Source organism: Crocodylus porosus, unplaced genomic scaffold (genome assembly GCF_001723895.1).
Source record: "Crocodylus porosus isolate Cpor-Errol unplaced genomic scaffold, CroPor_comp1, whole genome shotgun sequence".
In the NCBI taxonomy this organism is placed as follows: domain Eukaryota; kingdom Metazoa; phylum Chordata; order Crocodylia; family Crocodylidae; genus Crocodylus; species Crocodylus porosus.
Genome location: NW_017728943.1, coordinates 45,805,258 through 45,819,375, shown reverse-complemented (window position 1 = coordinate 45,819,375; position 14,118 = coordinate 45,805,258). Strand labels below are relative to the sequence as shown.

General features: G+C 40.9%; 1 protein-coding gene across 1 annotated transcript in view; it reads left to right on the top strand.

The window, feature by feature from the left end:
* The first annotated feature begins 11,923 nt into the window (after positions 1-11,923).
* Positions 11,924-14,118, top strand: part of SPTBN1 (spectrin beta, non-erythrocytic 1) — a 135,820-nt gene continuing 133,625 nt past the window's right edge. The window contains exon 1 of the mRNA XM_019549292.1: positions 11,924-12,121. Coding sequence (XP_019404837.1) covers positions 11,974-12,121 — 148 coding nt within the window. The 5' untranslated portion in view covers positions 11,924-11,973. The remainder of the gene's footprint in view (positions 12,122-14,118) is intronic.

The following is a 14,118-nucleotide window of genomic DNA, read 5'->3' as shown; positions in this document are numbered from 1 at the left end:
AATTTGATCTCGTAGTTTAAATGGCTTGTTTTAAAATCTCCAGGACAAAGTCCAAGAATCCCTACTTCTCTAGTGAAGTAGCCCAGGGGTAACTTGAAATTGTATAGCCTGGGTTAGGTAGGCAATCGAGCCAGATGATATAAGCTTTCATCAGGTATTAAACGCAACAGCATAAGCGTGTGGGGGCATCAGGATTCTCATCCCAGTGGTTTTACTAAGTTGTTTTTAGTAGTTATGAGTGACTGTGTGCTCTAGATTAGGAAGGCTGTGAGATGAGTTTTAGGTGCTGTATTTGCTATGATAGTGTGAAGTTTTGTCTTATACTCTACACTAGTGTTTTCTCAACCTTTTCTAGCCCAAGGCAGACTTACATTAATAAAAATATTTTGTGGCACACCTGTTAAGGCATTCCCCATCCTCATATCTGTTGTAGCTCATTACCATGGCAAAATGCCATGGCATACCTGTTCATTTCTGATGGCATACTAGTTGGGAAGCACAGCTCTACACAAAGGCTAGAAACAGAAGTTACACACAAACCTGTTTAAAATGATCAGAAACTGGTTTAAACCTGTAACAGAATAAAAGTTCAGTGCACATAGACCAGTTTCAAAATGGCTGACACTGGTTTAAGATAAACCTGGTTGAATGTAGTATCAAACGACTGATTTGGGTCAAACCGGTTTATGAAACTTCTGTTCCAGACCCCTTCCTGGTTCAAGTTAAATCACAGTCCCCCGGCATCCCAGCATTTTGCAGCCCTGGGCTGGGCTGTACTGTTTGCTCTATAGAGCAGGGCTGGCCGCACCACTCTGCTCCCAAACTGGAGCAGTGAGGGCTGACTCACTGCCCCCTCCACTCCTCTAGATAAACCCCTGATGGGGTCTGAGGCCAGGAAGGGGGCGTAGACTTCCCTTCCCCCAAGTATGGATCTTCCCTGCCCTGTTGGCTGTGACTGTGGACTACAAATCCCAGAAGCACCTGGAAACAGGAAGTGGAATTGATGAGCAATGCTGCAGAGTCCTGCTGCTGTGATTGTGGACTGCAAATCCCAGAGACCTTGGGGGCAGCAGAAAGAGAAAGTGAACACAGCCCATGCTGGCTATGTGCTAGAGAGCCATGCCCTAGTGACCGCTGGCTTCTGGCCTGAGCCACTGTGGGCATGTGGCTGCATTTCCTGAATCAAAAGTGAACATCTGTTTATTTGCTTATTAGTTCAATCTTTGCAGCTTAGACTGACCTGCAAAGACTGACTCAATTCAGCCTCAGGCTTTTTAACTGTCTGTACTTGGCCAAATTGATCACAGGTGCCTTGAAACTACAATCTTGAAAAATCTGTGGGTTTACAAGTCCATTGTGTGCTACAGCTTTGTTTATAGTAAACTACCGAATTTTTCTACAGTTATTTTTAATACTTATCAGCACCCCACCTAGAATGATGTATCCTGGGGAGGCAGGAACAAAGCCATTTAACTCCAGATTTTCCTGGCTTTGAAATGTTTGTGTTTTGAGACCTGGAGTATAGGCTCCACTTATGTGGGAACATAAGCTGTGTGATATTTATGGCCTGTACACACCCTTCCTGTCTGTATCAGGGAGGGGATGGTTTTCAGGACTGTTTGGCAAACAAGCCATTACATAAATGTGTGTGATCCACATGCTGATCTCTTGTCTGTCCCTGAATCATAGAGTTTCTGACTAACATTCACTAACAGATGAATGGGAGAAAATGTGGTGTCTGTGCCATAGAGAGAAAGAAGACCTCGCCTCCATCCCCTATGTCAAGCATATAATGAGTGGTGCCTTCTGCATCATCAGTAGATCTAGATATACAAGGTGTTGTGGTATCCAAACAGTGTACCATGGAGGTAAGGAGAAGTCCTCACCTTCAGCTGAGAAACATTCACAGTTTACAGGCTGCTCTGCAGTTTATTTTGGATTGAATGAGTGGGCAGAGGGGTGACTAGCCTGTTCAAAGTAAATATGGCAAGTGTGTCAGTATAGAAAAGCAGTGTAATGGTGATGTTGGACATGCAGCTGAATTTTTTAGGGTTGGTTTTCAAAGTTTTCAGATGCATAAGATAGTGTATAGATGTTTAACTGCCAGGTTGTGGTCCTAAGGTTGTATATCCCTTTTTGTGTCTGAAGTGCCATTTTCTAGCCAAGTAAGCGATATTCTTGGTGCTTGTTTCTAGTGAGGCAGAAACTTCCCTAATGCCTTGCTTGCCATCTGTTTTGTCCAGTGACTGTTTAAATGCAAGGTGCAGTTGCTCAGCTTCAAAAAAGGGAACTGGAAAGAGGGGACTGCTTAGTGCAGAACCTTTGGTTTGGTTATGGCACAGTGCTATATGGTCAGATGCAGGTTCAGACCCCCACTGGCTGGGGGGTGGCAACTGAAATCTTGGTCTCCTGTTTCCTGGGAAAATTCCCTAAGCATTCAGCTATTGGTGGTAAAATAGGAGGGCCCTTCTCTTTCACTGCTTGCCCCACTCCCTTATTGTTTTATCCTGGATTTCCATTGAGGTACACGTGTATATAACCATGGATGTACCTAGACAGTTGTTAGCCTGTTGTGCATAGCTCATGCACATATGCTTCTGGGTTCACAGAGTGGAGGCAGGAACAAAAATAGCAAGGTATGTGGCTAGAAAATTACTATTTAGATTGGGTGGGCAGTTATTTTGGCTGGAGGGCTACTTAATGAGCTTTGGGGACTTGTCAAGGGAGGGCCTCTTCTTTTTTCTCTACTCTCTTCCTTTCTGTCTCTTTCTTCCACTCCCTCCTTCCAGAACCCAGACAGAGCTGTACTTTGCCAGGAGCCATGAAACTCAGCTGTGGACCCATATCGAGACTTAGGCTGTGGCGGGCAGGTGGCGGCATCAGCTGTGGGTGCAGCCAGCAGGTTCTGGAGCCCCAACAGAGAAACTGCCAGCAGTGTCATAGCTGACATTATTGTCCACCCAGTGCTGCAGAAGCTCCTGCCTGCTGGAAAGTTGCAGGTGGGGGCTCCCGGTGGAGCTTTCACTATGCTGGGAGGGCAGTGGCATCAGCTGTGGATGCTACTAGCAGGTTCTGGATCGGGGCTCCTGAATTCCACCACCTGCCCCCTGTGTCCATGTCCACAGCTGATGCTGATGGTGCTGGGCAGAAGCAGTCCTGCCCACCTGGTACTATGTAGTGGCTACTAGCCACCTGCAGGCCAGATCCAGTGAGTTGGTGGCCATCCACCCATGGGCTGGATCAAATCTGTTAGTGGGCTGGATTCGGCCCATGGGCTGTATTTTACCCACCCCTGATTTAGATGCATAAACGGAAATAGATTGTTGTCCTGCTTTTACAATCTGTAACTTGTTTTTAGGTTAATGTAGATCTGCTTGCAACCTAAACTTTCTCCTAAAGTAAAAGTTTGGCACCAGACAAATTGTGTGTTTCCTGCAGAAACAGAAATTGGTCTTTGGAAGTGGCACCTTTAAAAGCAACCTCAGGATCTGTTTTGCTTTTCTTAGATGAAGGGACCTGAATATTAATCAATGCCCATATGAAGTTTAATTACTATTAAATGTGATTTTCTGTCTTTTTAAATTGAGATTTGTAAGCTGAATGGATTGCTAAAGAACTGGACTGACAAGCCCTGAGGTTCAAGCGTTTTGTTTGTCAGCAGAAGAGGATTAGTCTGGGGAGTGGGAGAATACGCTTGTCCCTACTGCCCCAGATGGACATCTTGTGAAGAAAAGAGGATGGAAGATTCTCTAAGCACAGCCAGCACCTGGCCTCTCTAAGGAGGCTGCCCAAAAAAGGAGGCTAGTTGTGATACTAGTTTCTGTATCACATATACCTGATGTGTAGAAAAATGATAGACACTCATTGTCTGGACAATAATATTCTTATGTTATCATATTGTATTATGGTACCATAGTACTCTAAAGGTCGTAGCTGACCTGGGTCACATTTGTTCTGGTAACCTACAGGTGGAAGTCTCTGTATCTTATTTCCAGTGCTTTCAACCATCCAAACCTACATAGTTTATTTAAAGTATGTCAGGCAAATACAATTGGTTGAGTAGTGTGTTAACCAGGGAGTATTTTATTTACATAAGTAATGAGACCATTTGGGATTGATGTTCAAAATACAGTTAACTGGATCATAACATCAGAAAATCTCTTGGTAGATCCTCAGGTAGTAAGAGCAACCTGAAACCGGCTATAGCTTAGGACATTTTATAAAGGCATAATAACTTCTTAAAGTAAATATTATTTTGTCAAGACAAATAGAAGTCTTAGGAAGTAAAGTGAGATGTGGTTTTGCCAGAAGTATAGTGGCTATAATCCTCGTCCTATTAAAATACAACAATCTAAATTACCACCAGTAACCAGGATTTTTAAAAAATAAATTCTTTCTTCAGATGGTCTGAATAAAATTGCTTATATTCTGTTTTTTGAGAAACAAACACAGCAGAATCTAGTTTATGTATGGAAGTAAATACAAAGGGTCTGACCCTAAGAAATTGCTTTTGAAAGTTGTATGAGAGATGTTCTTCCTGGTAGTTGATTTTGTTTTATAAGCCGTTTATTCTTTTTGAAGGTAATGCCAGGAAAAGAAAAATGTTTATATTTTAAAGAATGCCTTGAAATGAAATGGCTTGATTTATTTATTTATTTATATATGTTCTGTTGAAATCTTTTTGATACTAATGTGAAAGTTGGAGAAGAGATGATAATGTTACATTTGATTATTAAGACAGGTAATAAAAATTCAATAATTTTTTTTGCAAATTATGGTCAGGATTTAGTATCTGAGATGTGAAGCTGTATATTTTAGGTTCTTTGGCAATTCTGCATCATTTTCTTAGTTTGCCATCAGATGGAAAACTAGAAAGTTATGCATGTTGTAAAAATAATTTTACTTGATACTTATGTTGAGCGGGGAATGTGTTAATGAAGTATGAATATCAGAATGTTGTTAAATGAACAAGAACAAGTAAATTTCCTAAATGAAAATGCTCTTTTGCAAGTTGTGTAAATCTTGATTGCATTCTCTAAAATGCAACTCTTCTAATACATGCTAGATATCTGGTAAACAAAGATGCCTGACTTCTGTTAACTCTGAGAGGGACTTAGCCACATTAGTCTGAAGTCAGGCAGAACTTCTGCCTCTTTTATGAACTTTTAATTGGTACATTTGATCAGTATTTAAGGGTGTGTACACTGTGCCATGTCTGTAATGCTTCTGGGGAGGGGTGTTGTTGAGTGGGCCTCACCCACCTGGCCCTGGTGGTGCCCCTGCCACAGCCAGTAAAATAGAAAAGCAACTTCTGTAAAAGGCTCAGGGAGAAAATCCTTAGGGATACTACACATGTAGAACTGATTCCAGTTTGATAACGTGATTAATTTCAGTCATGTTTCTGGTACGTATCAATCTACCTGCAAATGTTAATACTAAAAGGAGCAAAACTGAATATCGGGGATGAAATCATAGTCATGTGGAAGGCAGTGTAAAACTTTTGACTTAGGTAGGACCAGGATGTCCTCCTTGATATCTCCTATTTTGCCTCTAAAGCTTGACAAGAGCATAGGTCTAACATAGGGGTGTGCAGGGCACAAGGTGGGTGGGAAACCCCCGTGTCCACCTCCTATCCCTTTTACAAACCCTATGGAGAGGACTCGAGCATTCTCCCTAGAAGTTATGTATCACCAGTGTATGCACTCCAAGTAGTAGTAGCATAAAAATGAAAATCCTTCCATCTTGAGGAGGCATAGGGCCAAGGTCTCTGTTAAGTCTTTCTCTCAGAGTACTTTTATTTATCCTAATCTGTGTGTAGATATGTATTTCTGAAGTTCTGTGTAGTAAGGATACAAGTGATATTTGAGAACTAAATCGATTCTGTTCTGCTCTTAATAAAGTACATTGCTTTGCTAGATTGGTATTTCAGTTTAATGCTGGGATGTTTAGGGAGGTTGTATTATCTGCTTGCGCAAAATCTTTCTTATGTTAAAGCACTTCCTAGTGTATCTGGTATCTAGGTTGTAGCCTTATTGGTCTAGAGGCAAAAGGAATCATAACTCGTGGAAGAGGTGATATCTTTTATTAGATCAACTAGATCCATCCCCAAAAGTGACTCAATCCAGCCTGCAACATGGGGAATCAGCAACAAGCTGCTGGACCTGATGGATCCCCTTCCCTGTCCTGCACTGTGCTGATCCCTGTTGCAGCTGGCAGGTAAGCTCTCTTGGCCTCTCCCTTCTCCCCTCCCCTACCAGAGAGGAGTGGTGGCCCGCAGCGCAGCTGGGTTGCAGGCATCCAGCCTGTCACTGTCAAAGGTTGAGCTCCACTGTCATATACTTTATAATGATTTGGTGTGACCATTTTACCAGACATACTTTACACGTGATTGGAGAGTGCTGCAGTAAGCTAATGGCAAACAATACAACTTCCTCCTGTTTTATGCTGACAATATAGTTCAATCGTGCAACTCTATGCTCACAAAACACTTGCTGAAATCATCAAGCAGTGGAGAGCTGAGTAATTGAAATGGTCAAGTGGAAGCCTTGTAACAATAACATGCTGGCATTGAAATATATATTTTAAGCCTTTTCAGCATGTGTCTGTTAAATGTTCGACTGTTATTATGAGTGAATGGTCATGTTATGTGTAAAATTATTGATAAACTCATACTTCCAAAACACCAAAAGTATTTTCAAATATTTTTCTCTTTTAAATACAAGTGACAAATACTTGTGTTTCCAGTTTTTGAATAGGGACTGATATCTTTTAGAAGTAGAACTTACAGTTTAGGAATGCTAGAGTGCATCTGAGTATAAAATAAAAAAACGCATAAACTCCACCTCACTCTCCTAGTTAGCTTCCTTCCCTAGAATCACTCATGGTTTAGTGCTGGACCAGGGCTGCACCTGGAAACACAGTTGCTTGCACAAAAATATACAAGGAAAATGATTATTTGTATGTGTTTTTAAAGCTTTTTTCCTCCCCATAGTAGTATTTTAAAGAGCTAATGGCTGCCAAATTAGTTGTGTCTTGAAATGGAAGCAGGTGAGAAACAGTTGTTCTACACTGTACCCAAACTAAAATTTCTGCTTGTGGCACCAGAGAGCTTTTCATAGATTTCATAGACATTAGGGCTGGAAAGGACCTTGAAGATCATCAAGTCCAGCCCCCTGCCCCAGGGGCAGGAAGTCAGCTAGGGTCAAATGATCCCAGCAAGATAAGCGTCCAATTGTTTCTTAAATGAGTCCAGAGTAGGTGCCTATACTACTTCTGGAGGGAATCTATTCCAGGTCCTGGGGGCTTGGAAAAGTTTATGACCATTGGTCCTTGTTTTTTCTTGGGGTGTTCTGAACAGACGTTCTCCCAGGTCCTGATATATACCCCTTATGTACTTATAAGTAGCCACCAGGTACCCCTTGAGCCTACGCTTTTCCAGGCCGAAGAGTCCTGTGGCTCTCAGTCTCTCTTCATAAGGCCTGTTCTCTTGCCCTCTGATCATGCATGTGGCTCTCCTCTGGACTCTCTCAAGCTTCTCGACATCCTTCTTGAATTGCAGAGCCCAGAACTGGATGCAGTACTCCAGCTGCGGCCTCACCAAGGCTGACTACTGCAGGAGGATAACATCTTGAGATTTACTTGAGAAGTATCTATGGAACACCTTTTCTGCAAGGTGCTCTATTTTTTTCTCTGCCATCTCTTTCCTCTGTGTGCATTTCTACCTGGCCCTATATTACTAAGTCTGCATGCCAGAAAGAGTGCTTTCTGTGAGTGAAATGCCTCTTTTAAAAAAGCCTGTTTTATACAGCAACCATATGGGAGCAGAAGGAAGATGCAGATTGTCCAGTCGAGAAGGTTTGAGATAATGGGCCCAACTCAGTCTTAGAACAACTTCGCCAGGAATATATTAGGCTCGGTTAATTAAAAAGGGGGACATGGGAGCATGAAGGATACATATTAGGTGTTAGAAAATCATTCAGAATTTAAACTACGTACATAGTTATACAGAGGATACAAAAATAGATTCAGTATCCTAGCCCTGAAAACGTATGGTAGATTAGTATGGAATTAAGTTGAGCTGCTCAAGTTCACTGTTTTTATTTCTGTGTTTAGAATTGCTGCTTTAAAAAACTGTGTTTATGACCTTTGGGGAAAGGGTCGTAGTTCTGAGAACTCTGCCAGGAATGAGGCAATTAGGCTCCAGTTTTGTATCCGAGAGACCTGGGCCAATGTAGCTGAGATGTGGTCTAAATTGATGCTATGTAAAACATTTTTCCCCAGCTTTCTAGTCATAGTTATGTTGGTATAATTGGACTCCGTCTTCAGTAGGTTTAACTATGATTTGTGTTTGTTGTATAAGCTTGATCTAAAGCCTGCTAAAGTCAGTGGGAATCATTTGTTTGGTTCTGGATCAGGCCGTAAGTGACATCAGAATTAGTTTCCAATTATTACTGCATTCTTGCCACATGGTGTTATGCCTTATCTTTCTTTTCTGTCTTCATTCTCCCATGTGTCCACCTACTTATGGGTTGCAGTAGAAATAGCTTTTAAGTTTCTCAAGCTGAGAGAGATCCATTTTCAGAGTTTCCTACTGGAAATTGTCAGCTCAAAAATATAAAATGCAGGAACATGATTTTTAGAAGGTCTTTCTAGAACACATTGTTTCAGTGGGCGCATCTACAAGTGCGCTTTAGTGCGCATTACAGTATCACTAAAAAGCTGTGCTATTTAGATAACGCGCATTAAAATAGGATAATAATGCGCATTAAGTGTCACTTAAAAAACATGCTCTTTAGTTAATGTGCATTAAGACAGGCTAATGCTTATTTTACTAGTACCTAAGGGCTTGTATAAATGTGCAGGGAGCCTGCTCCAATGCGCTGAAAATCCAGTGAGTTGGAGCAGACTCAGTCAAGTCTGCTGGAGCATGGAAATTGACGCGCTCTGGCAGCCTTCCATGTCATGTATATCAGCATCCTTGTGCATCCCCATGCTGAAAAAATGGCAGCAAGGCGCTTTGAAATAAACAAGTTCAATGAGCTTTAGTTCAGAGTGCCCTGCTGCCTTTTTTTCAGCTCAGGGACATGTGGGGACGCTGATGCATGTAACGAATGGGCATTTTTAATTAGCACAGTTCTCTAATTAAAGTGCTTGGGGCCATGTCCCAAAGCACATGTAAAAATGCCTTATGGGTCCCAGAGCATGTGTAAAAATGTCCTGTACACAAACAGAGAGGCTGCTTCAGTTTGCTGAAATACTAGCAAGTCAGTGCAGAGTCAGTCAAGTCTGCTGGAGTGTGGCAACTACCACACTCTAGCAGCCTCCCATGTCTTGTGTAACAGCTACTCTGTGCTACAAAAATGGCAGCAGACATTCAGCATAGGGACATTGATACACGAGATGCTCTGGGTGCTTTTAATTAAAGTGGCCCCCTTCCCCCCCACTCCTGGACCATGTGTAAAAACACTGTAAGGGCATGTCTATATGTGCGTTACCATGCGTTAGTTAACGTGCAATAAATCTAGTACTTCCATTGTGAGGTACTAACAAAATGTGCATTTACCTATGTTAATGTGCGTTAACTAAAGAACACGCTTTTTAAGTGATACTTAGTGTGCATTAACCTACTTTAATGTATAGTAACTAAATAGCACATTAATTAAATAGCACAGTTTTTTAAAATGATGCTTTAATGCACATAAAATAGGATAGTGTGCATTAAAGTGCATGCGTAGGTGCGCCCTAACAGTGGAGGTACTTGATTAACTAAAGTGCGTTAATGCATGTATAGATGTGCCCATTCAGTTTCAGTGTACTGTATCTAAACAGATTCCTTCCCACCTTTTACAAAGGTTGAATAGCTTGTAAACACTCTCCAATAATAGTTTCTTATACAACAGATTTAAATGTGGTATCCTTGCCTTTTGTGTAAAATAAAGGGATTACTTTTGCAAGTAAAGACCAGAGGAAACCTGGAGTGTGTGATAATGGAAAATGAAAGAGACATTTTATCCTAGCACAGTTGTCTGGAAAGTTAATGCGTCTAATTTCCAGAACAGTAAAGGTAAATATATTTTTCCGTGAAATGGATTTTGGAAGCTTGCAAAATGTCAAAACTTGAAGGAATGATTCTGGGTCTGGTAAAACCATCCATATATCCTCAAAAATATTTTGGGAGATTTTATAATCTGGCTTCACAGTAGAGCCGTAATCATCTTTTGCATGTTTGTTGATACTGCATTCCCTTTCCAGTGCCAGTAGGTGGCACCAGATAGCTAGACCAGTCTGAAGGCATTGGCTTCAGTTTTGTCCCTGGAAGGTTCATAGAGGGTTTTTACTATATTGACCATTGGCTGTAGGTTTTAAGTATTTCTTTCCTGACTGCTGTGTCATTTGGAATCCTTTACTATGTGAAAATTATGTGACAATAATGATAGTCAAACTCTGTGTTGTCCTAAAGCCCTGTAAAGTCTGTCTGTGGACATTTAATGATGCTTTTGTAATGTCACAATAAGTCTAAAATATGTAAACTTCATCCCAGTCCACTCTTGCCTATTGAATTATTAGTTTACACTGTTGGCCTTGACAGTGCACTCCTTACTAAGGTAAGCATCCATTGAATTTAAAACCTGTAGTGCCAAGGGAGGACTTCAGGCTTCGAATAGTAATTGGCTTGCTATTTTGTTACTGGTGTAATGCAATGGGTTATAGAAATTGTTGGTGTAGTGGTGGTGAAGTCATAAAACTAGAGAGTTTATTAAGTAATTATTAAGGCTACCCTGTTTGTAATCCTGATATCCTATTTGCATTGGCTTTTGTCCCTTCTTTATTCATATTTTCATGCTTATAGATTTTATCGCTGTCAGTGTCTTAGGAAGGGAATTGTGCATTGCCTTTTACCTTTCTTTTTGATCTTTTGCATGTTTATTCATTGCCTTGTGCATGTTGGGCACAGTTCAGGAGAAATGTTCTGCATACGTCTACACAGTTCATTTGTAAATAATGCAATTTTCTTGGTAAAGTGTGATGTGTATGTTATATATACACTATATATAATAGATGTATATTATTATATTATGTATTTTGTGTGCATGGTTTTTCCTTATCAAAAGCAGGTGTTACACTTGCACTTTCCCAGTGGTACTATGAGAGGTAGCTCATCAGGTCAGATTTTGGCTTGGGCAGCACAGTAGTAGATGGGCGTAAATAAGGAGTAAGGATTTATTTTGTTGGGGTTTAGTTTTGGGCATCTTGGGGTAACCAAGCACTGCAGAGTTGCTACTGCACCCTAAGCAGGTGGGGGAAAATGGGTAGAGCCTTGGTTCCATACTGCCAAACCAGAAGTTACTGATGCAAAGTGTGTAATAATATGCTGCTAGTGTAACAGTCAATAGGATGTTTGGCCTCCCCCCCACCCCCCGGACGATTTAACACCTTCCTTGTACTCCTTCTTGGGTAGCATCATGTGGCTTGGTGCACATGGGTAAATGCTAGGGCTTTTTGTGGGCTGACTGCAGTCAGCATGCCTTAGTCTTGTTTCATAAGCATGTCATGCAGACCAGTGTCTATGAAAATAGAAACTGTGAAAATTGTGCCATTGTTGTGTCTTTATTGTGCCATTCGGCAGATGCACATTCTCTTTATATGTAAAGAGGTATGAAGGCTCTGCAAATGCATGACCAGCTACTGGCATGGGTGAAATCTTAAAATTCTTTCAGGAAAGCAGTACCTTCTTTATGAAGTTACAGGAAATAAATGTTTTGCTGTGTTTCTAGACTGGGAAGCTTTTGTGTCTTCTGAAATCTACAGGGGTTAGCTCTGATGCTTATGAAATAGAAGCAATAGTTGTTTTTCTGTTTTTTGTTTTGAAACCAAAAGCCCTGACTTTGTGTCTGTTTGTTTGTTTTTTTTCCCCTTTCAACAGAATTTTTTTAAGGAGAAGCTGATGCTGAGGTCAGGTTAGAAGTGTTCAAGATGACGACGACAGTAGCAACAGACTATGACAATATTGAAATACAACAGCAGTACAGTGATGTCAACAACCGGTGGGATGTCGATGACTGGGACAATGAGAATAGCTCTGCGCGACTGTTTGAGCGATCTCGTATTAAGGCCTTAGCAGGTAAGGATTCAAGTGATGAGACCTCATTGTAGTTGGGAGACAAAAAGAGATTTCCATTCACTAGATACCTGATGCTATGAGTTATTTAATGCTTGGCATGCTTTTGCAAAACAATATATATCTTTGAAATCTTGTTATAACTAAACCTGAAATTTTGCCAAGGTCAAATAGAGCCTGGTGGTGCAAAATGCTCCATTCCCATTGAGATGCATTTCTCCTGATTCCAGTGAGACACTAGAGGGGGCAGTTATTAACAGCATCAAACCCATATTCACAGAGACTTCCTTATTTATTATATTTTGAAAAGTCCAAATATCAGACTTCCCTCCTAAGAAGGGCTTGGAATACACAGAGGGAGGGAGAGATTTCATTGATCTATTTTTTGTTAAAAGATTGCTTTTGCAGTGTGTGTGTGTGTGGGTTTCAGTTCAGTCTTTTTCAGATATGTTTAGGTTAAAATCATTTTAAAATGTGCCCCCTTCAGTTTTGCGTATATGTTAAAAGAAATGCCCAACAAGCCTGAAAGGACTAAAATCGTAGACCAAAAACCCTTAATAGATTGGAGGGGTACTCTGTATTTTGTGTTTTTTTGAAGCAGAATACTTGCAGTGTAGGCCTCTATGACTTGAATAAAGAAACCTGTTTATTTCAGTAGCATGACATGGAAGTAAATAAAATATAGATAGGTTTGAGCCCTGGTCATTCTTTCTTAAAGTGCTGGCGGGTCCCAGCCTGGCTTTATTTTATATGCTTTGTTCACTGATGATAACAAGATAGCAATAGTTGTTTTTTATATAGTTCCTCTATTTTTACAATATTGATGATGTAACATGAATAAGGATTAGTAGCTACTGTACTTGTATACCATACTGTCTTCGGAATAAAAAAGGCACGGTAGGCCGCAATAAAATGGTATGGTAGGCTGAATCATTTCCTTTTTGGTCTGTTTTGGCCTATTTTCTCTCTCTTCATATTCATTCACAGTATAGAAAAAAAGAGACCCAGTAATGCCTGTTAACAATATATATTTTAGGACCTGACTTGTCAGCTGAAGTCAGTGCGAGTGACCCTAAATCCTTGTTGGAGTTTAAACCTCATTCCAGAAAGGTTGCCTGAGAACTTTAAATTTTCAATTTTGTTCAAGAGGAGGGACCAGGGAGTTAGCTCAGTCTGTCTGTATTAGTGTAATTAATTTGCAAGATTGTGCTGTCTGTTGAATGCTTATGGATGTGTATAGATGTTGAATATGTATAAATATGATGAACTTCTCATCATTATATTGAAAATGTCTTCAGATGATGCATTGCTTTATTTTCTTGAGCTGAGTCTTCACACACCTTGATGATGCGCAAGGATATCCTACATTCTTCATTTGGGTGTAGACATATATATTGCAATTCAAAATAATATGGAAGAGAGGCTCATATGTTTTAGAAGTAGGGATTTATGGCATAAAAAACAGATTTCCTCTCGGTTAAATCATTGTGACACAAGAGCAACTTTGTGAAGTCGGATTGATATAAATGCAACTGACAGCAGTATCTGTTTCTATTCAGTTTGTTTATCCAAATGCACCTAGCAGGTTCTCTTAGGCAATGGGGAATTTCTGAACTGCGGGTGTAATGATAACTGTTCCATCATCACTAGGACACTCCAGTAGAGAAACAGACTATATCTTTGAAAGAGCCACCTGGTTACCTGCTACAAGACAAAAAGCATCCCCTACCTTTCCGGCCCGTGACCACACAACCATGGTAGTCACCTACCACCCCGCATTTGAACCAATTAGAAGAATCATCAAACAAGTGCAGCCTATACTCAATAAGGATCAGACCTTGAGAGAAATATTTCCAGCCCTTCTGCTGCTGGGCCTCACACTTCAAGAGGGATGTTGACAGCATGGAGAGGGTCCAGAGGAGGGCCACTCATATGATCAGGGGACAACAGGGCAGGCCCTATGAGGAGAGGCTACGGGGCCTGAACCTGTTCAGCCTCCA